The sequence below is a fragment of the Ranitomeya variabilis genome, chromosome 3, assembly GCF_051348905.1.
Source record: "Ranitomeya variabilis isolate aRanVar5 chromosome 3, aRanVar5.hap1, whole genome shotgun sequence".
In the NCBI taxonomy this organism is placed as follows: domain Eukaryota; kingdom Metazoa; phylum Chordata; class Amphibia; order Anura; family Dendrobatidae; genus Ranitomeya; species Ranitomeya variabilis.
This window is the reverse complement of record NC_135234.1, coordinates 645,615,647-645,639,703: the sequence shown is the minus strand read 5'-3', so window position 1 is coordinate 645,639,703 and position 24,057 is coordinate 645,615,647. Positions and strand designations below refer to the sequence as shown.

Sequence of the window (24,057 nt, the reverse complement as noted above, 5' to 3'; positions counted from 1 at the left end):
GTTACCCTTGTGAAAATAAAAAATTGCTTGCTAAAACATCTTTTTTGAGGAAAGAAAAATGATTTTTTATTTTCACGGCTCTGCGTTGTAAACTTCTGTGAAGCACTTGGGGGTTGAATGTGCTCATCACACATCTAGATAAGTTCCTTGGGGGGTCTAGTTTCCAAAATGGGGTCACTTGTGGGGTGTTTCTACTGTTTAGGCACATCAGGGGCTCTGCAAATGCAACGTGACGCCAGCAGACCATTCCATCAAAGTCTGCATTCCAAAACGTCACTACTTCCCTTCCGAACCCCGACGTGTGCCAAAACAGTGGTTTACCCCCACATATGGGGTATCAGCGTACTCAGGAGAAACTGGACAACAACCTTTGGGGTCCAATTTCTCCTGTTACCCTTGCAAAAATAAAAAATTCTGGGCTAAAAAAATATTTTTGAGGAAAGGAAACACATTTATTATTTTCACGGCTCTGCGTTATAAACTTCTGTGAAGCACTTGGGGGTTCAAAGTGCTCACCACACATCTAGATAAGTTCCTTGGGGGGTCTAGTTTCCAAAATGGAGTCACTTGTGGGGAGTTCCTACTGTTTAGGCACATCAGGGGCTCTGCAAATGCAACGTGACGCCCGCAGAGCATTCCATCAAAGTCTGCATTCCAAAACGTCACTACTTCCCTTCCGAGCCCCGGCATGTGCCCAAACAGTGGTTTACCCCCACATATGGGGTATCAGCGTACTCAGGAGAAACTGGACAACAACTTTTGGGGTCCAATTTCTCCTGTTACCCTTGTGAAAATAAAAAATTCTGGGCTAAAAAAATATTTTTGAGGAAAGGAAACACATTTATTATTTTCACGGCTCTGCGTTATAAACTTCTGTGAAGCACTTGGGGGTTCAAAGTGCTCACCACACATCTAGATAAGTTCCTTGGGGGGTCTAGTTTCCAAAATGGAGTCACTTGTGGGGAGTTCCTACTGTTTAGGCACATCAGGGGCTCTGCAAATGCAACGTGACGCCCGCAGAGCATTCCATCAAAGTCTGCATTCCAAAACGTCACTACTTCCCTTCCGAGCCCCGGCATGTGCCCAAACAGTGGTTTACCCCCACATATGGGGTATCAGCGTACTCAGGAGAAACTGGACAACAACTTTTGGGGTCCAATTTCTCCTGTTACCCTTGCAAAAATAAAAAATTCTGGGCTAAAAAAATATTTTTGAGGAAAGGAAACACATTTATTATTTTCACGGCTCTGCGTTATAAACTTCTGCGAAGCACTTGGGGGTTCAAAGTGCTCACCACACATCTAGATTAGTTCCTTGGGAGGTCTAGTTTCCAAAATGGGGTCACTTGTTAGGGAGCTCCAATGTTTAGGCACACAGGGGCTCTCCAAACGTGACATGGTGTCCGCTAATGATTGGAGCTAATTTTCCATTCAAAAAGCCAAATGGCGTGCCTTCCCTTCCGAGCCCTGCCGTGTGCCCAAACAGTGGTTTACCCCCACATATGGGGTATCATCGTACTCAGGACAAACTGGACAACAACATTTGGGGTCCAATTTCTCCTATTACCCTTGGAAAATTAAAAAATCCTGGGCTAAAAATCATTTTTGAGGAAAGAAAAATTATTTTTTATTTTCATGGCTCTGCGTTATAAACTTCTGTGAAGCATCTGGGGTTATAAGTGCTCACTATGCATCTAGATAAGTTCCTTGGGGGGTCTAGTTTCCAAAATGGGGTCACGTGTAGGGGAGCTCCAATGTTTAGGTACACAGGGGCTCTCCAAACGCGACATGGTGTTCGCTAACGATTGGAGCTAATTTTCCATTCAAAAAGTCAAATGGCACGCCTCCCCTTCCGAGCCTTGCCGTGCACCCAAACAGTGGTTTACCCCCACATATGAGGTATCAACATACTCAGCAGAAATTGCCCAACAAATTTTAGGATCCATTTTATCCTGTTGCCCATGTGAAAATGAAAAAATTGAGGCTAAAAGAAATTTTGTGTGAAAAAAAAGTACTTTTTCATTTTTACGGATCAATTTGTGAAGCACCTGAGAGTTTAAAGTGCTCACTATGCTTCTAGATAAGTTCCTTGGGGGGTCTACTTTCCAAAATGGGGTCACTTGTGGGAGCGCTCCAATGTTTAGGCACACGGGGGCTCTCCAAACGTGACATGGTCTCTGCTAGCGATGGAGATCATTTTTCATTCAAAAAGTCAAATGGCGCTCCTTCCCTTCCGAGCCTTACCATGTTCCCAAACAGTGGTTTACCCCCACATGTGAGGTATCAGTGTACTCAGGAGAAATTGTCCAACAAATTTTAGGATCCATTTTATCCTGTTGCCCATGTGAAAATGAAAAAATTGAGGCTAAAATAATTTTTTTGTGAAAAAAAAGTACTGTTTCATTTTTACGGATCAATTTGTGAAGCACCTGGGGGTTTAAAGTGCTCACTATGCTTCTAGATAAGTTCCTTGGGGGGTCTAGTTTCCAAAATGGGGTCACTTGTGGGGGAGCTCCAATGTTTAGGCACACGGGGGCTCTCCAAACGCGACATGGTGTCCGCTAAAGATTGGAGCCAATTTTTCATTCAAAAAGTCAAATGGCGCTCCTTTCCTTCCAAGCCCTGCCGTATGCCCAAACAGTGGTTTACCCCCACATATGAGGTATCAGCGTACTCAGGACAAATTGGACAACATCGTTCGTGGTCCAGTTTTTCCTTTTACCCTTGGGAAAATAAAAAAATTGTTGCTAAAATATCATTTTTGTGACTAAAAAGTTAAATGTTCATTTTTTCCTTCCATGTTGCTTCTGCTGCTGTGAAACACCTGAAGGGTTAATAAACTTCTTGAATGTGGTTTTGAGCACCTTGAGGGGTGCAGTTTTTAGAATGGTGTCACTTTGGGGTATTTTCAGCCATATAGAACCCTCAAACTGACTTCAAATGTGAGGTGGTCCCTAAAAAAAATGGTTTTGTAAATTTTGTTGTAAAAATGAGAAATCACTGGTCAAATTTTAACCCTTATAACTTCCTAGCAAAAAAAAAATTTGTTTCCAAAATTGTGCTGATGTAAAGTAGACATGTGGGAAATGTTATTTATTAACTATTTTGTGTCACATAACTCTCTGGTTTAACAGAATAAAAATTAAAAATGTGAAAATTGCGAAATTTTCAAAATTTTCGCCAAATTTCCGTTTTTTTCACAAATAAACTCAGAAATTATCGACCTAAATTTACCACTATCATGAAGCCCAATATGTCACGAAAAAACAATCTCAGAATCGCTAGGATCCGTTGAAGCGTTCCTGAGTTATTACCTCATAAAGGGACACTGGTCAGAATTGCAAAAAACGGCAAGGTCATTAAGGCCAAAATAGGCTGGGTCATGAAGGGGTTAAAGCAGTGGACTCTTTATTGGCCCATGTGGCAACATTTCAGTTCCATATCAGAGAAATGCTGTTATTGATCCGAAACATTGCCATTTGGGCCAATAAAGAGTCCACACTTTTTTCACGATTAATCAGAGTGGTGTGTGTGTGTATGTATGCGTATAATATACACACACACATACATAGACACACATACTCATACACTCACACATACATTATATAGGTGAGACTGCGGTATGTACGTTATACCACTGTGTGTAATATACTGCGTCCGCTGTGTATAGCCCATATAGGCCAGCCACAGAGAGTGTGTGTGTGTGTGTGTGTGTGTGTATATACATACATATACACTGCGGCTGGCCTATATGGGCTATAAACAGCGGACGCAGTATATTACACAGTGGTATAACCTATATAACGTACATACCGTAGTCGCAGTTTCACCTATATAATGTATATAGACTGCTGTACATGCATTATATGGGTGATACTGCTACTGCGGTATATAATCGCAGTATCACTTATATACTCTATATACAACAGTCAATATACATTAGACAGGTCAAACTGCAAATGCTGCGTATACAATATATAGGTGATACTGTGATTGCAGTGTATAGTTTCAGTATATATATACAGCAGTATCACCTATATAACGTATATACACATCAGTTGCAGTATCACCTATATAATGGACATGGAGCGGATGCCGGCCGGGGATTGGTGAGGAGAGCGCTGTTCTCTTACACTGGTCCTGGCCAGCGTCACACACAGTGAGGCTCGGGCGTCTGTGCACGCATTGGCGGCCTTTTCAAACTTCTGCACAGGCCCAGGTGCGTGCGCTTTCCTGTTTTACCTCACTGACAAAGGCCGCAGCTACACGCACAAGCACGAACGAGGGCAGCGCTCATGTGGGCCGCCATGGCCTTGGTCAGCGCGGGCACAGAGAGAGTGCGCACGAAGGCCTATGCAGAGGATTTGAGGGGCGGGCGACCCATTTTGTAGCTCAGAGTGCTCCAGGCCCCAGGCTCCAGGCCCTTGATAGTTGTATACTATGGGCACAGATACACAATATTATATACACTGGATGGATCAATCCTGCACCTGGCCCTGGCCATACATGCACTGTATATATACGGGGCCATGTATATAGCATGTGATGTCCAGTCACCAGGTTCAGGCTTGATCACTCCAGTGCTGGATTCTGCAGTCTCTGGTCACTATCAGTATAGGGAGATTTATTGCAGGAGACTGAACTTTCCTGCAGTCTGGTGACCCTGAAAGTTCAGACTTCTGCAATAAATCTGTGAGCATCAGCAGAGTGGCCGCTAATACAATACAGGGACACACACGGCCCTGGACTTATCACCGGAAGGTGAGCAGCAGCGTCCATCTCCTCACCGCACAGAGAGCTGAATACTCACTGATGTGTGAGTCATCCACCAGCTCCTCTCCTGCAGATAGATGCAGCCATGTTCCCTTTTCAGGAGGCCGCACGCAGGGAGCAGGGGGCGGGTCTGCTCCACTGGGATGATGCAGCTGGCCGGACATAGAGAACAGCGCCGGCCACCAGCAGCCTGAATCGCTGCTAAGTGACCGAACCGGGGGGCACTGGAAGACTGCTCAGTCAGGAACATGGGGAAAGGGGCGTGGCCTAACACAAGGGGGCATGTGACGGCTGCTTCTGTTGTCTGCGGGGAAGTCGTGTCCCGTGTTATGACCCCAATGGCAGAGGGTCTCAGAAATAAATACCAAGTCTGCAAACACAAAAAACCAGCTCATAAGGCAGTGGTAACTGGGCTGACTGTATATCTAATCCTAGCACCACAAATAGCAGCAGCCGGGGAACGTGCCTACGTTGGTTCTAGATGTCTCGCGCCAGCCGGAGAACTAACTACCGTAACACTAGAAGGGAAAAGATAGACCTTTCTTGCCTCCAGAGAAAAGACCCCAAAAGTTGGATACAAGCCCCCAACAAATAATAACGGTGAGGTAAGAAGAAAAGACAAATGTAAGAATGAACTAGGTATTTAGCAAAGAGAGGCCCACTGACTAATAGCAGAATATAGTAAGATGACTTATACGGTCAGCAAAAACCCTATCAAAATTTCCACGCTGGATATTCAAGAACCCCCGAACCGTCTAACGGCCCGGGGGGAGAATACCAGCCCCCTAGAGCTTCCAGCAAAAACAGGAATCACATTTAGCACAAGCTGGACAAAAAATAAGAGCAATGCAAATAACCAAAAAACAAGGAAGCAAGACTTAGCTTAATTTTGCAGGAACCAAGACCAGCAGACAGGAGCAAACAGAAAGCACTGATTACAACGATGCCAGGCACCAGACTGAGAATTCAGGAAGTTCATATAGCAACACCCCTGGACTAACGACCCAGGTGGGTGCCAAACTGAGGAAAGACAATCCCAGTGTAATATCACTAGTGACCACAAGAGGGAGCCAAAAAAGTCTAATTCACAACAGTACCCCCCCTTTAAGGAGGGGTCACCGAACCCTCACCAAGACCACCAGGGCGATCAGGATGAGCAGCGTGAAAGGCACGAACTAAATCGGCCGCATGCACATCAGAGGCAACCACCCAGGAATTATCCTCCTGACCATAGCCCTTCCACTTGACCAGATACTGAAGCCTCCGCCTGGAGAGACGAGAATCCAAGATCTTCTCCACCACGTACTCCAACTCGCCCTCAACTAACACCGGAGCAGGAGGCTCATCAGAAGGAACCACAGGTACGTACCGCCGCAACAAAGACCTATGGAACACGTTGTGAATGGCAAACGACACCGGAAGATCCAAGCGAAAGGACACAGGATTAAGGATTTCCAATATCTTGTAAGGACCGATGAAGCGAGGCTTAAATTTAGGAGAGGAGACCTTCATAGGAACAAATCGAGAAGACAGCCATACCAAATCCCCAACACGAAGTCGGGGACCCACACCGCGGCGGCGGTTGGCAAAACGCTGAGCCTTCTCCTGTGACAACTTTAAGTTGTCCACCACATGATTCCAAATCTGCTGCAACCTATCCACCACAGAATCTACCCCAGGACAGTCAGAAGGCTCCACATGTCCCGAGGAAAAACGAGGATGGAAACCAGAGTTGCAGAAAAATGGCGAAACCAAAGTAGCGGAACTAGCCCGATTATTAAGGGCAAACTCAGCCAACGGCAAGAAGGTCACCCAATCATCCTGATCTGCAGAAACAAAACACCTCAAATAAGCCTCCAGAGTCTGATTAGTTCGTTCCGTTTGTCCATTAGTCTGAGGATGAAAGGCAGACGAAAACGACAAATCAATGCCCATCTTAGCACAAAAGGATCGCCAGAACCTGGAAACAAACTGGGATCCTCTGTCAGACACGATATTCTCAGGAATGCCGTGTAAACGAACCACATTCTGAAAGAACAAAGGAACCAGATCGGAAGAGGAAGGCAGCTTAGGCAAAGATACCAAATGGACCATCTTGGAAAAGCGATCACATACCACCCAGATGACAGACATGCCCTGAGACACCGGAAGATCTGAAATGAAATCCATGGAAATGTGTGTCCAAGGCCTTTTCGGGACAGGCAAGGACAAGAGCAACCCGCTGGCACGAGAACAGCAAGGCTTAGCTCGAGCACAAGTCCCACAGGACTGCACAAATGACCGCACATCCCGTGACAAGGAAGGCCACCAAAAGGACCTAGCCACCAAATCTCTGGTGCCAAAAATTCCCGGATGCCCTGCCAACACCGAGGAATGAACCTCGGAAATGACTCTGCTGGTCCACTTATCAGGAACAAACAGTCTGTCAGGTGGACAAGAGTCAGGTCTACCAGCCTGAAATCTCTGCAACACACGTCGCAAATCCGGAGAAATGGCTGACAAGATTACTCCCTCTTTAAGAATACCAGCTGGTTCTGCGACTCCAGGAGAATCAGGCACAAAGCTCCTTGAAAGAGCATCAGCCTTCACATTCTTTGAACCTGGTAAATACGAGACCACAAAGTCAAAACGGGAGAAAAACAATGACCAACGGGCCTGTCTAGGATTCAGGCATTTAGCAGACTCGAGATACATCAGATTTTTGTGATCAGTCAAGACCACCACACGATGCTTAGCACCCTCGAGCCAATGACGCCACTCCTCAAATGCCCACTTCATGGCCAGCAACTCCCGATTGCCAACATCATAATTCCGCTCAGCAGGCGAAAACTTCCTAGAGAAAAAAGCACATGGTCTCATTGCAGAGCAACCAGGGCCTCTCTGCGACAAAACGGCCCCTGCCCCAATCTCAGAAGCATCCACTTCAACCTGAAAGGGAAGTGAGACATCAGGCTGGCACAAAACAGGCGCTGAAGTAAACCGGCGCTTCAACTCTTGGAAAGCTTCCACGGCTGCAGGAGCCCAGTTAGCAACATCAGAACCTTTCTTGATCATATCCGTCAAAGGTTTAACAACGCTAGAAAAATTAGCGATAAAACGACGGTAGAAGTTAGCAAAACCCAAGAACTTCTGAAGACTCTTAACTGACGTGGGTTGAGTCCAATCATGAATAGCTCGGACCTTGACTGGGTCCATCTCCACCGCAGAAGGGGAAAAAATAAAACCCAAAAATGGAACCTTCTGTACTCCAAAGAGACACTTTGAGCCCTTAACAAACAAAGCATTCTCACGCAAGACCTGAAACACCATTCTGACCTGCTCTACATGCGAGTCCCAATCATCAGAAAAAACCAGAATATCATCCAGATAAACAATCATAAATTTATCCAGATACTTCCGGAAAATATCATGCATAAAGGATTGAAAAACTGAAGGAGCATTAGAGAGCCCAAAAGGCATCACCAAGTACTCAAAATGACCTTCGGGCGTATTAAAGAAGGTTTAAGCATAATAACAGACGCGGATTCTTTACTGTAAGAGCAGTGAGACTATGGAACTCTCTGCCATATGATGTTGTAATGAGTGATTCATTAATTAAATTTAAGAGGGGACTGGATACCTTTCTGGAAAAGTATAATGTTACAGGGTATATACACTAGATTCCTTGATAAGGCGTTGATCCAGGGAACTAGTCTGATTGCCGTATGTGGAGTCGGGAAGGAATTTTTTTCCCCATGGTGGAGTTACTCTTTGCCACATGGGTTTTTTTTGCCTTCCTCTGGATCAACATGTTAGGGCATGTTAGGTTAGGCTATGGGTTGAACTAGATGGACTTACAGTCTTCCTTCAACCTTAATAACTATGTAACTATGTAAATGCAGTTTTCCATTCATCTCCCTGCTTAATGCGCACAAGGTTGTGCGCACCACGAAGATCTATCTTGGTGAACCACTTGGCACCTTTAATCCGGGCAAACAAGTCCGACAACAGAGGCAAAGGATACTGAAATTTAACAGTGATTTTATTCAGAAGCCGATAGTCAATACAAGGTCTCAAAGATCCGTCCTTCTTGGCCACAAAAAAGAATCCCGCACCAAGAGGGGAAGAGGATGGACGGATATGCCCCTTCTCCAGAGATTCCTTGATATACAAACGCATTGCGGTATGCTCAGGTACAGACAGATTAAATAGTCTTCCCTTAGGAAATTTACTACCTGGAATCAAATCTATAGCGCAGTCACAGTCCCTATGAGGAGGCAGAGCACTGGACCTGGACTCGCTGAATACATCCTGAAAATCAGACAAATACTCAGGAACTTCCGAAGGAGTAGAGGAAGCAATAGACACCGGCGGGGAATCACCATGAATTCCCTGACAGCCCCAACTTGACACAGACATTGCCTTCCAATCCAAGACTGGATTATGGGTCTGTAACCATGGCAGACCCAAAACGACCAAATCATGCATTTTATGCAGAACAAGAAAACGAATCACCTCCCGATGTTCAGGAGTCATACACATGGTTACCTGTGTCCAAAACTGCGGTTTATTTTCCGCCAATGGCGTAGCATCAATACCTCTAAGAGGGATAGGATTTACCAATGGCTCAAGAACAAAACCACAGCGCCTGGCAAATGACAGATCCATAAGACTCAGGGCAGCACCTGAATCCACAAACGCCATAACAGGGTAGGAAGACAATGAGCAAATTAAAGTCACAGACAAAATAAATTTAGGTTGCAAATTACCAATGGCGACAGGGCTAACAACCCTTGTAAGGCGTTTAGAGCATGCTGATATAACATGTGTAGAATCACCACAGTAAAAACACAACCCATTCTGACGTCTATGATTTTTCCGTTCATTTCTAGTCTGAATTCTATCACATTGCATTAAATCAGGTGTCTGTTCAGACAACACCACCAGAGGATTAGCAGTTTTGCGCTCCCGCAAACGCTGATCAATTTGAATAGCCAGCGCCATGGAATCATTCAGACTTGTAGGAATGGAGAAACCCACCATCACATTCTTAATGGCTTCAGAAAGGCTATTTCTGAAATTTGCGGCCAGAGCACACTCATTCCTGTTGTGAATTAGACTTTTTTGGCTCCCTCTTGTGGTCACTAGTGGTATGACTCTGAGATTGTCTTTCCCTAGTTTGGCACCCACCTGGGTCGTTAGTCCAGGGGTGTTGCTATATGAACTTCCTGAATTCTTAGTCTGGTGCCTGGCATCGTTGTAATCAGTCCTTTCTGTTTGCTCCTGTCTGCTGGTCCTGGTTCATGCAAAATTAAGCTGTCCTGCTTCCTTGTTTTTTGGTTATTTGTATTGCTCTTATTTTTTGTCCAGCTTGTACTAAATGTGATTCCTGATTTTGCTGGAAGCTCTAGGGGGCTGGTATTCTCCCCCGGGCCGTTAGACGGTTCGGCGGTTCTTGAGTATCCAGTGTGGATATTTTTGATAGGGTTTTTGCTGACCGTATAAGTCATCTTACTATATTCTGCTATTAGTCAGTGGGCCTCTCTTTGCTAAATACCTAGTTCATTCTTACGTTTGTCTTTTCTTCTTACCTCACCGTTATTATTTGTTGGGGGCTTGTATCCAACTTTTGGGGTCTTTTCTCTGGAGGCAAGAAAGGTCTATCTTTTCCCTTCTAGGGTTAGTTAGTTCTCCGGCTGGCGCGAGACGTCTAGAACCAACGTAGGCACGTTCCCCAGCTGCTGCTATTTGTGGTGCTAGGATTAGCTATACGGTCAGCCCAGTTACCACTGCCCTATGAGCTGTTTTTTTGTGTTTGCAGACTTGGTATTTATTGCAGAGACCCTCTGCCATTGGGGTCATAACAGTATGCCAGGCCCAAGTTGAATGTTTAATGCATTGCAGAAGTGGGATTATAAGAAAGGAAATTCTGAGGGTTTTTTTTTTTCCTCACTTTCTTCCTCCCCTTTACCTCTGAGTGGCTTAAGCTTGCTGCAGACATGAATATCCAGACTCTGATTACAAGTGTGGATCAGCTTGCTGCTCGTGTGCAGGGCATACAAGATTTTGTTACCAGTAGTCCTATGTCTGAACCTAAAATACCTATTCCTGAACTGTTCTCTGGAGATCGATTTAAGTTTAGGAATTTCAGGAATAATTGTAAATTGTTTCTTTCTCTGAGACCCCGTTCGTCTGGAGACTCAGCTCAGCAAGTTAAAATTGTTATCTCTTTCTTGCGGGGCGACCCTCAGGATTGGGCTTCTCGCTAGCGCCAGGAGATCCGGCATTGGCGAATATTGATGCGTTTTTTCTGGCGCTCGGATTGCTTTACGAGGAACCCAATCTTGAAATTCAGGCAGAAAAAGCCTTGCTGGCTATTTCTCAGGGCCAGGATGAAGCTGAAGTGTATTGCCAAAAATTTCGGAAATGGTCCGTGCTTACTCAGTGGAATGAGTGTGCTCTGGCCGCAAATTTCAGAAATGGCCTTTCTGAAGCCATTAAGAATGTGATGGTGGGTTTCTCCATTCCTACAAGTCTGAATGATTCCATGGCGCTGGCTATTCAAATTGACCGGCGTTTGCGGGAGCGCAAAACTGCTAATCCTCTGGTGGTGTTGTCTGAACAAACACCTGATTTAATGCAATATGATAGAATTCAGACTAGAAATGAACGGAAAAATCATAGACGGCAGAATGGGTTGTGTTTTTACTGTGGTGATTCTACACATGTTATATCAGCATGCTCTAAACGCCTTACAAGGGTTGTTAGCCCTGTCGCCATTGGTAATTTGCAACCTAAATTTATTTTGTCTGTGACTTTAATTTGCTCATTGTCTTCTTACCCTGTTATGGCGTTTGTGGATTCAGGTGCTGCCCTGAGTCTTATGGATCTGTCATTTGCCAAGCGCTGTGGTTTTGTTCTTGAGCCATTGGTAAATCCTATCCCTCTTAGAGGTATTGATGCTACGCCATTGGCGGAAAATAAACCGCAGTTTTGGACACAGGTAACCATGTGCATGACTCCTGAACATCGGGAGGTGATTCGTTTTCTTGTTCTGCATAAAATGCATGATTTGGTCGTTTTGGGTCTGCCATGGTTACAGACCCATAATCCAGTCTTGGATTGGAAGGCAATGTCTGTGTCAAGTTGGGGCTGTCAGGGAATTCATGGTGATTCCCCACCGGTGTCTATTGCTTCCTCTACTCCTTCGGAAGTTCCTGAGTATTTGTCTGATTATCAGGATGTATTCAGCGAGTCCAGGTCCAGTGCTCTTCCTCCTCATAGGGACTGTGACTGCGCTATAGATTTGATTCCGGGTAGTAAATTTCCTAAGGGAAGATTATTTAATCTGTCTGTACCTGAGCATACCGCAATGCGTTTGTATATCAAGGAATCTCTGGAGAAGGGGCATATCCGTCCATCCTCTTCCCCTCTTGGTGCGGGATTCTTTTTTGTGGCCAAGAAGGACGGATCTTTGAGACCTTGTATTGACTATCGGCTTCTGAATAAAATCACTGTTAAATTTCAGTATCCTTTGCCTCTGTTGTCGGACTTGTTTGCCCGGATTAAAGGTGCCAAGTGGTTCACCAAGATAGATCTTCGTGGTGCGTACAACCTTGTGCGCATTAAGCAAGGAGATGAATGGAAAACTGCATTTAATACGCCCGAAGGTCATTTTGAGTACTTGGTGATGCCTTTTGGGCTCTCTAATGCTCCTTCAGTGTTTCAGTCCTTTATGATTGATATTTTCCGGAAGTATCTGGATAAATTTATGATTGTTTATCTGGATGATATTCTGTTTTTTTCTGATGATTGGGACTCGCATGTAGAGCAGGTCAGGATGGTGTTTCAGGTTTTGCGTGAGAATGCTTTGTTTGTTAGGGGCTCAAAGTGTCTCTTTGGAGTACAGAAGGTTCCCTTTTTGGGTTTTATTTTCTCCCCTTCTGCGGTGGAGATGGACCCAGTCAAGGTCCGAGCTATTCATGATTGGACTCAACCCACGTCAGTTAAGAGTCTTCAGAAGTTCTTGGGCTTTGCTAACTTCTACCGTCGTTTTATCGCTAATTTTTCTAGCGTTGTTAAACCTTTGACGGATATGACCAAGAAAGGTTCTGATGTTGCTAACTGGGCTCCTGCAGCCGTGGAGGCTTTCCAAGAGTTGAAGCGCCGGTTTACTTCAGCGCCTGTTTTGTGCCAGCCTGATGTCCCACTTCCCTTTCAGGTTGAAGTGGATGCTTCTGAGATTGGGGCAGGGGCCGTTTTGTCGCAGAGAGGCCCTGGTTGCTCTGTAATGAGACCATGTGCTTTTTTCTCTAGGAAGTTTTCGCCTGCTGAGCGGAATTATGATGTTGGCAATCGGGAGTTGCTGGCCATGAAGTGGGCATTTGAGGAGTGGCGTCATTGGCTCGAGGGTGCTAAGCATCGTGTGGTGGTCTTGACTGATCACAAAAATCTGATGTATCTCCAGTCTGCTAAACGCCTGAATCCTAGACAGGCCCGTTGGTCATTGTTTTTCTCCCGTTTTGACTTTGTGGTCTCGTATTTACCAGCTTCAAAGAATGTGAAGGCTGATGCTCTTTCAAGGAGCTTTGCGCCTGACTCTCCTGGAGTCGCAGAACCAGTTGGTATTCTTAAAGAGGGAGTAATCTTGTCAGCCATTTCTCCGGATTTGCGACGTGTGTTGCAGAGATTTCAGGCTGGTAGACCTGACTCTTGTCCACCTGACAGACTGTTTGTTCCTGTTAAATGGACCAGCAGAGTCATTTCTGAGGTTCATTCCTCGGTGTTGGCAGGGCATCCGGGAATTTTTGGCACCAGAGATTTGGTGCCTAGGTCCTTTTGGTGGCCTTCCTTGTCGCGGGATGTGCGGTCATTTGTGCAGTCCTGTGGGACTTGTGCTCGAGCTAAGCCTTGCTGTTCTCGTGCCAGCGGGTTGCTCTTGCCCTTGCCTGTCCCGAAGAGGCCTTGGACACACATTTCCATGGATTTCATTTCAGATCTTCCAGTGTCTCAGGGCATGTCTGTCATCTGGGTGGTATGTGATCGCTTTTCCAAGATGGTCCATTTGGTATCTTTGCCTAAGCTGCCTTCCTCTTCCGATCTGGTTCCTTTGTTCTTTCAGAATGTGGTTCGTTTACACGGCATTCCTGAGAATATCGTGTCTGACAGAGGATCCCAGTTTGTTTCCAGGTTCTGGCGATCCTTTTGTGCTAAGATGGGCATTGATTTGTCGTTTTCGTCTGCCTTTCATCCTCAGACTAATGGACAAACGGAGCGAACTAATCAAACTTTGGAGGCTTATTTGAGGTGTTTTGTTTCTGCGGATCAGGATGATTGGGTGACCTTCTTGCCGTTGGCTCAGTTTGCCCTTAATAATCAGGCTAGTTCCGCTACTTTGGTCTCGCCATTTTTCTGCAACTCTGGTTTCCATCCTCGTTTTTCCTCGGGACATGTGGAGCCTTCTGACTGTCCTGGGGTGGATTCTGTGGTGGATAGGTTGCAGCAGATTTGGAATCATGTGGTGGACAACTTGAAGTTGTCACAGGAGAAGGCTCAGCATTTTGCCAACCGCCGCCGCGGTGTGGGTCCCCGACTTCGTGTTGGGGATTTGGTATGGCTGTCTTCTCGATTTGTTCCTATGAAGGTCTCCTCTCCTAAATTCAAGCCTCGCTTCATCGGTCCTTACAACATATTGGAAATCCTTAATCCTGTGTCCTTTCGCTTGGATCTTCCGGTGTCGTTTGCCATTCACAACGTGTTCCATAGGTCTTTGTTGCGGCGGTACATTGTACCTGTGGTTCCTTCTGTTGAGCCTCCTGCTCCGGTGTTGGTTGAGGGCGAGTTGGAGTACGTGGTGGAGAAAATCTTGGATTCTCGTCTCTCCAGACGGAGGCTTCAGTATCTGGTCAAGTGGAAGGGCTATGGTCAGGAGGATAATTCCTGGGTGGTTGCCTCTGATGTGCATGCGGCCGATTTAGTTCGTGCCTTTCACGCTGCTCATCCTGATCGCCCTGGTGGTCTTGGTGAGGGTTCGGTGACCCCTCCTTAAAAGGGGGGTACTGTTGTGAATTAGACTTTTTTGGCTCCCTCTTGTGGTCACTAGTGGTATGACTCTGAGATTGTCTTTCCCTAGTTTGGCACCCACCTGGGTCGTTAGTCCAGGGGTGTTGCTATATGAACTTCCTGAATTCTTAGTCTGGTGCCTGGCATCGTTGTAATCAGTCCTTTCTGTTTGCTCCTGTCTGCTGGTCCTGGTTCATGCAAAATTAAGCTAAGTCCTGCTTCCTTGTTTTTTGGTTATTTGTATTGCTCTTATGTTTTTTCCAGCTTGTACTAAATGTGATTCCTGATTTTGCTGGAAGCTCTAGGGGGCTGGTATTCTCCCCCCGGGCCGTTAGACGGTTCGGGGGTTCTTGAATATCCAGCCTGGATATTTTTGATAGGGTTTTTGCTGACCGTATAAGTCATCTTACTATATTCTGCTATTAGTCAGTGGGTCTCTCTTTGCTAAATACCTAGTTCATTCTTACGTTTGTCTTTTCTTCTTACCTCACCGTTATTATTTGTTGGGGGCTTGTATCCAACTTTTGGGGTCTTTTCTCTGGAGGCAAGAAAGGTCTATCTTTTCCCTTCTAGGGTTAGTTAGTTCTCCGGCTGGCGCGAGACGTCTAGAACCAACGTAGGCACGTTCCCCGGCTGCTGCTATTTGTGGTGCTAGGATTAGCTATACGGTCAGCTCAGTTACCACTGCCCTATGAGCTGTTTTTTTGTGTTTGCAGACTTGGTATTTATTGCAGAGACCCTCTGCCATTGGGGTCATAACACATTCCACTGAGTAAGCACGGACCATTTCCGAAATGTTTGGCAATACACTTCAGCTTCATCCTGGCCCTGAGAAATAGCCAGCAAGGCTTTTTCTGCCTGAATTTCAAGATTGAGTTCCTCGTAAAGCAATCCGAGCGCCAGAAAAAACGCATCAATATTCGCCAATGCCGGATCTCCTGGCGCTAGCGAGAAAGCCCAATCCTGAGGTTCGCCCCGCAAGAAAGAGATAACAATCTTAACTTGCTGAGCTGAGTCTCCAGACGAACGGGGTCTCAGAGATAGAAACAATTTACAATTATTCCTGAAATTCCTAAACTTAAATCGGTCTCCAGAGAACAGTTCAGGAATAGGTATTTTAGGTTCAGACATAGGACTACTGGTAACAAAATCTTGTATGCCCTGCACACGAGCAGCAAGCTGGTCCACACTTGTAATCAAGGTCTGGACATTCATGTCTGCAGCAAGCATAAGCCACTCAGAGGTAAAGGGGAGGAAGAAAGAGAGGAAAAAAAAAAAAAACTCAGAATTTCCTTTCTTATTATCCCACTTCTGCAATGCATTAAACATTCAATGTAGGCCTGGCATACTGTTATGACCCCAATGGCAGAGGGTCTCAGAAATAAATACCAAGTCTGCAAACACAAAAAACCAGCTCATAAGGCAGTGGTAACTGGGCTGACCGTATATCTAATCCTAGCACCACAAATAGCAGCAGCCGGGGAACGTGCCTACGTTGGTTCTAGACGTCTCGCGCCAGCCGGAGAACTAACTAACCCTAGAAGGGAAAAGATAGACCTTTCTTGCCTCCAGAGAAAAGACCCCAAAAGTTGGATACAAGCCCCCAACAAATAATAACGGTGAGGTAAGAAGAAAAGACAAACGTAAGAATGAACTAGGTATTAAGCAAAGAGAGGCCCACTGACTAATAGCAGAATATAGTAAGATGACTTATACGGTCAGCAAAAACCCTATCAAAATTTCCACACTGGATATTCAAGAACCCCCGAACCGTCTTACGGCCCGGGGGGAGAATACCAGCCCCCTAGAGCTTCCAGCAAAAACAGGAATCACATTTAGCACAAGCTGGACAAAAAATAAGAGCAATGCAAATAACCAAAAAACAAGGAAGCAAGACTTAGCTTAATTTTGCAGGAACCAAGACCAGCATTCAGGAGCAAACAGAAAGGACTGATTACAACGATGCCAGGCACCAGACTGAGAATTCAGGAAGTTCATATAGCAACACCCCTGGACTAACGACCCAGGTGGGTGCCAAACTGAGGAAAGACAATCCCAGTGTAATATCACTAGTGACCACAAGAGGGAGCCAAAAAAGTCTAATTCACAACAGTCCCGTGCAGGACAGCGGGGAAAACCATCAAAACCGGGACAGTCCCGCACAATGAGGGACGGTTGGGAGCTATGCCAATACCATTCTGATATTGATAAACTGTCCTAAGTATAGGTCATCAATATATTGCGATGGAATAACCCTGATAAATCATCAGTATTATGTCTCTAAGTTGCTTTGTCTCTGGTGTGATAAATTGGCTTCAGTAAAATGAATACACCTACAAATAAGGCTCCACACAAGAGCAATATAATGATCAAATATATATTTATTTATAACAAAAGATAAAACAAGACCAAGCATGGTCATAAGAGAACCAAATACATAGCAGGTGAGACACACAGAAACACAGAAAAAGAGATGGACAGACCTGGAAAATAACAATGCAAATACCAGTGTATATATATCCCCAGAATGATGTCCTTCTTCAAGCACGAAGCACTTTTCACCTTATGTATAGTATATTTATAGAGTACAAAGGATGATGTCCCTCTTCAAGCATGAAGCTCTATGCACTTTTTTTTTATTATAGATATTATATATATATTTTTTTCTAATGTAAAATGTTTGAGTATTTGTATAATATATAATATACCGGTATATTCACTATTTATCCTAACACTAGACTTTGTGGGGCTTCGATTAATGCACTTTTTCACTTTAGTGATTTTATCATTATAATATGCATATATTTATATTTTCACTTTTTTTTATGCTTATATGGTCCGTTCAAACACCTTTGTCACCCATATATAACAGACCATTGTTGTTAATATTAGTTCTCTTTATTGTTTTGCACTATTTGTATCACGTTGTTCCCCTGTTTTTTACTCTATGGAACAGTTTTCGTTTTACCTTATGGAACATATTCTGCTTTTTTCTTCTTTGTCTTTTGCGGCAATTCGTGGAGATAGCGTCTGTATTGCTTGGATACTTACTGCACCCGTGATTCTGCACCTAAGCGTATAGTACGGCTATTACACGTCATTAGACTGACTTATGGCCAGTCACCCGGGAAGTGGTTCCTCGGTGTTTTCACTACATGATCCGTTTGGTATTCCGTTTGACAGATCTATGCGGTGACTTTCCTTGTTTCTCTGTGCTTATTCTCCATGCGTTTTTCTTTCTATGCGGGTGTTGTTTTCTGATTATTAATGGATGCATCCTTTGCGATAATATCATCTCCATGACAACGGCGTTAACATCACTTCCCATCTTTTTGAACTATACATCTGTGGGTTTACTGATTGGCCATTTGCAATATAAAAAGGTACCTTACCAGCGTCTATCCACCCCTGGACGAAGCATTTCAGAGTGAAACGCGCGTCGGGTGTGGTGGACATCTGGATTTCTCCTATCCCTCCTGGTAATGAATGGTATAGTGTTTATTTTTCTAGACATGTTCTTGAGATGGCCGAGTTAAAACTTTGTGTAATTTTTTTTACTGGCTTTATATTTCACCTTATATTTCAATACCTAATACATGTGTGCTCTCTTTATATTAGTACATACACCTAAATGTACTTTATATGTCAATTTTACTTTTGTATATTTCTATCTACTTGTGCAAATGGTGCAATATTGACTAATAATGAATATAAAGTGCCATTCTCTGTCTGTTTATATACTATATTGATCATTCATGGCCTAAGATGAATATATATACACTGGTATTTGTATTGTTATTTTCCAGGTCTGTCCATCTGTTTTTCTGTGTTTTTGTGTGTCTCATCTGCTATGTATTTGGTTCTCTTATGACCATGCTTGGTCTTGTTTTATCTTTTGTTATAAATAAATATATATTTTTTATCATTATATTGCTCTTGTGTGGAGCCTTATTTGTAGATGTATTTGTATTGCTTGGCTACCATAAAGGATATATTATAGGTGGGGTTTTTTTTGTTTGTTTGTTTTAGTAAAATGAACCAAAAATGTTTTATATTTTTTTTGGTGCATTTTATCACAGATAAGTTTACAGCCAAATGTAAATTGTCAAGCAGAACTAACCAGGTTGCCCATTGAGGGGATGAAAATCACAAAAGTGCTGCAAAATTCCTGTTCCAGCTCACAGTTTTTCATTATTTACTTGAATACAACATACATGTGCTATCTACCTGAGCATGCTGCAGTCAATCGCTGGTTAGAAAGGTCTACCATTAGGTTAGTGACTGGCTGCAGCCAACTCAGTACTTGATTAAATAATCTCCTATTCTATTTTATCTCATTTTCTTACTTGGGCAAATTTTGACCAGTTCAGGAAAACCTCTCCAAGCAGGTTAATTGACCTTTATCCAATATCCTTTCTGATCTAGTAGCGGATAATAGGATTGGATTAAGAAAGACAGATCAGATAAGACTTGGGCCAACATTTATGTAATAAAATAGAATACGGTACAGTATGACTTGTACTATGTACATATTGTATGTTGCTAATTGTAGTATTTTATGCCTTTTATTTCAGAAGTAATATCTACAAATATGGCCAAAGTTTCAGTCTGGAACTATATGTCCAAGATCCCCCACGAGCACTTTGAAAACCTGTATGGTGGGTTTCCCCCAAAAGTCCGACACCATCTAGGTGAATGGCTGGAAAATCAACCATGGTAAGTAGATATATTTTTAATTGTAAAGAAGTGCTCCCATGAAGCCTTTTTTATTTTTTAATTAAAGGGAATCTGTCAATTGGTTTTGCTGTGTCTGACCACAGCATAATGTAGGGTCAGACACCTTTATTCCAGTGACGTATCACTTAGTTTACTGGTTGCAACTGTGACAGAATCACAGTTTTCTCTGCTGCAGATCTAGCCCTGTATAACCCCGCACACACCACTGAATGGCAGCTTTCTGTGCACATTATACACTGTGTGCAGAATTATTAGGCAAGTTGTATTTTGATCACATGATACTTTTTATACATGTTGTCCTACTCCAAGCTGTTCAGGCTTGAGAGCCAACTACCAATTAAGTAAATCAGGTGATGTGCATCTCTGTAATGAGGAGGGGTGTTGTCTAATGACATCAAAACCCTATATAAGGTGTGCTTAATTATTAGGCAACTTCCTTTCCTTTGGCAAAATGGGTCAGAAGAGAGATTTGAAGGGCTCTAAAACTTCCAAAATTGTGAGATGTCTTGCAGAGGGATGCAGCAGTCTTGAAATTGCCAAACTTTTGCAGCGTGATCACCGAACAATCAAGCGTTTCATGGCAAATAGCCAACAGGGTCGCAAGAAGCGTGTTGGGCAAAAAAGGCGCAAAATAACTGCCCATGAATTGCGGAAAATCAAGCGTGAAGCTGCCAAGATGCCATTTGCCACCAGTTTTGCCATATTTCAGAGCTGCAACATTACTGGAGTAACAAAAAGCACAAGGTGTGTGATACGCAGGGACATGGCCAATGTAAGAAAGGCTGAAAAACGACCACCTTTGTACAAGAAACATAAGATAAAACGTCAAGACTGGGCCAAGAAATATCTTAAGACTGACTTTTCAACGGTTTTATGGACTGATGATATGAGAGTGACTCTTGATGGGCCAGATGGATGGGCCAGAGGCTGGATCAGTAAAGGGCAGAGAGCTCCACTCCGACTCCAGCAAGGTGAAGGTGGGTTACTGGTATGGGCTGGTATCATCAAAGATGAACTTGTGGGACCTTTTCGGGTTGAGGATGGAGTGAAGCTCAACTCCCAGACCTACTGCCAGTTTCTGGAAGACTTCTTCAAGCAGTGGTACAGGAAGAAGTCGGTATCGTTCAAGAAAAACATGATTTTCATGCGGGACAATGCTCCATCACATGCCTCCAACTACTCCACAGCGTGGCTGGCCAGTAACGGACTGAAAGAAGAAAAAATAATGACATGGCCCCTTGTTCACCTGATCTGAACCCCATAGAGAACCTGTGGTCCCTCATAAAATGTGAGATCTACAGGGAGGGAAAACAGTCCACCTCTCGGAACAGTGTCTGGGAGGCTGTGGTGGCTGCTGCACGCAATGTTGATCGTAAACAGATCAAGCAACTGACAGAATCTATGGATGGAAGGCTGCTGAGCGTCATCATAAAGAAAGGTGGCTATATTGGTCACTAATTTTGGGGGGTTTTGTTTTTGCATGTCAGAAATGTTTATTTCTAAATTTTGTGCAGTTATATTGGTTTACCTGGTGAAAATAAACAAGTGAGATGGGAATATATTTGGTTTTTATTAAGTTGCCTAATATTTCTGCACAGTAATAGTTACCTGCACAAACAGATATCCTCCTAAGATAGCCAAATCTAAAAAAAAAACCACTCCAACTTCCAAAAATATTAAGCTTTGATATTTTTTAGTCTTTTGGGTTGATTGAGAACATAGTTTGTTGATCAATAATAAAAATAATCCTCTAAAATACAACTTGCCTAATAATTCTGCACACAGTGTATACTGACAAAGAGCTGCAAATCGGTGGTGGTTGGAACAGTAAACACATGACAACTAGTCATATAGTGATAATTTCCTGCTGATAAAACACTGATTTTAGTGAAACAGAAACATATACGCTAGTAAGTGACACATCGTTAGAATCAGGGTTTCTACCACTACATGCTGTTCTCAGATTACATAACAAAAACCTGATGACAGATTCCTTTTAAATTTGTGTATAAGAATATGTAGTATATTGTGTATTTGGTAATATACCGTATTTTTCGGATTATAAGACGCACTTTCCCCCCCCCCAAATTTAGGAGGAAAATGGGGGTGCGTCTTATAATGCGGATATACCTTACCAGCCTCGGTGGAGCAGGGTCCCAGGGTCGCTGCTGGAGGAGGCAAGAGTGGAGCATTGCTGCAGGCTGCAGGGTGGGATAAGGGGGTGTTTGGTTGTGTGGTGTGGCGCTGCGGGTGTTCGGTGGTGCGGGAGCTCTACCGACATTTTGTTGAAAGCCCAGGGCCCACACATTTACATGGTGGGTGGACTCTGGGAAAATGGCTGCTGGGGGTGGCACATGTGCAGATGGAGATCTCGGCACCAAGATCTCGGGAGATGAGATCTCAGCGCTGAGATGAAGGCCTATGAGTAGTGTTGAGGCATACCTTCCGATATGCAAAGGTATTGGTATCGGATTGGATCGGCTGATATCCAAAAAATATCAGATATCACCGATACCGATACCCAATACCAATGCATATCAATGGGACACAAAATATTGGAATGGTTCCCAGGGTCTGAAGGAGAGGAAACTCTCCTTCAGGCCCTGGGATCCATATTCATGTATAAAATAAAGAATAAAAAAAAAAAATATTGATATACTCACCCCTCCGACGGCCCCGGTTCTCACCGGTCCAAGCGTCTGCCTCCGTTCCTAAGAATGCAGAGTGAAGGACCTTCGATGACGTCGCGGCTTGTGATTGGTCGCGTGACCGCTCATGTGACCGCTCACGCGACCAATCACAAGCCGCGACGTATTCGAAGGTCCTTCACTCCCTGCATTCTTAGGAACGGAGGCACTGCTAAGAGCCAGGGTCCGCCGGAGGGGTGAGTATATCAATATTTTTTATTTTTATTATTTATTTTTTACATGAATATGGATCCCAGGGCCTGAAGAAGAGTCTCCTCTCCTCCAGACCCTGGGAACCATACGCACCGCACACTTCCGATTCCGATTTCTGATATCGCAAAATATCGGAACTCGGTATCGGAATTCCGATACAGCAAATATCGGCCGATACCCGATATTTGCAGCATCGGAATGCTCAACACTACTTATGAGTAACACCCAACATGGTGGAGCTCTCTTGTCCCAGCTGCTATATCCCCTGATGAGTCCTGGTGGGATGAAACCCATTGGTAGGCGGTCCTTACTTGGAATGGTATATTGATCTCTACTCCTGAATTGGAAGTCTGTTCCTATGGTGCAATGCCTTCAGCTCCTTAGGAGACTGTTTCATCTACTTTGGAGGTCCTACTCCCTAATTGACGGGTGAAATTGTTCCTTTTTTATATATGGATCTCCATTGTATTTGTGGGGCCTAGTGGGTATTTTTTAATTGCACTTGTTTTTTTTTTATGCTGGCCCCCATATGTTTATTAGGTCTATTTTGCTGATTGTCAGTGGTACTGGTATTGGAAGTTTTTTGATTGGCAGTGGATCTCCCTCTAACTGCTGCCTTCTCCTAATGATATTGAGGGATTCATATTCCTTCATTGATTCACCTATAGTTGTAAATGCTTCTGTGCGTTTTATATTCCGCTGCGTTTTATAATCCACAAAATACGGAACTTACCCATCTCTGACTTCTCTAGTATGCAGCACCGTTCTGCTCTTCTTCTGAGTGACGTCACTGCTCTTCAGACTCTCGGGATCACACAAAGTAAACTTATGGAGTGTCAGAATGAGAGTCCATAGGCTTACATTGTAAAAGAGTCTTCTGGTTTATGCAGAGAATGGGCCGGCTAGTCTGAAGAGTAATGACGTCACTGAGAAGAGGAGAGGAACAGTACTGAATACTGGAGAAGATAGCGGTAGGTGAGTATAGTGCATTCAAAAAGTATTCATACCCTGTGAACTTTTCCACATGTTTTTATTTGGATTTTATGTGATATACTATCACAAACTAGTAAGTATTTGTGAAGTGTAAAGGAAATGATAGATGGTTTTCAAATTTTTTTATAAATATAAATCTGAAAATTGAGACATGCGTTTGTAGTCAATACTTTGTAGGACCACCTCTTACTGCAATTACTGCTGAAAGTCTTTTAGGGTAGGTCTATACCAGATTTGCACATCTAGAGGCTGACATTTTTGCCCATGTTTCTTTGCAAACCAGCTCTAGCTCAGTGAGTTTGGATAGAGAATTTTCATGTCTTGCCACGTGTTCTCTATGGGATTTAGGTTTGGACTTTGACTGAAATAGACACATTCAAACACATCAAAATGCTTTGATCCAAAACATTCCATTATAGCTCTGGCCGTATGTTTAGAATCGTTGTCCTGCTCAAGGGTGAACCTGCTCCCCAGTCTCAAGTCTTTTGCAGCCTCTTGTTACATAGTTACATAGATTTAAAAAAGACCAAGGTCCATCAAGTTCAACCTTTGTCTATCATGTTTTCCTCCAAGATTGACCTGTATTTAATTTCATCCATCTTCCCATCAACTCT

General features: G+C 43.9%; 1 protein-coding gene across 2 annotated transcripts in view; it reads left to right on the top strand.

Moving 5' to 3' along the window:
* Window positions 1–24,057, top strand: part of STAT6 (signal transducer and activator of transcription 6) — a 285,544-nt gene that overhangs the window by 146,671 nt on the left and 114,816 nt on the right. For both annotated transcript variants that reach the window (XM_077297711.1, XM_077297710.1), the window contains one exon: window positions 19,388–19,529. In XM_077297711.1, the coding sequence (XP_077153826.1) occupies window positions 19,405–19,529 (125 nt within the window). In that variant the 5' untranslated portion in view covers window positions 19,388–19,404. The remainder of the gene's footprint in view (window positions 1–19,387; window positions 19,530–24,057) is intronic.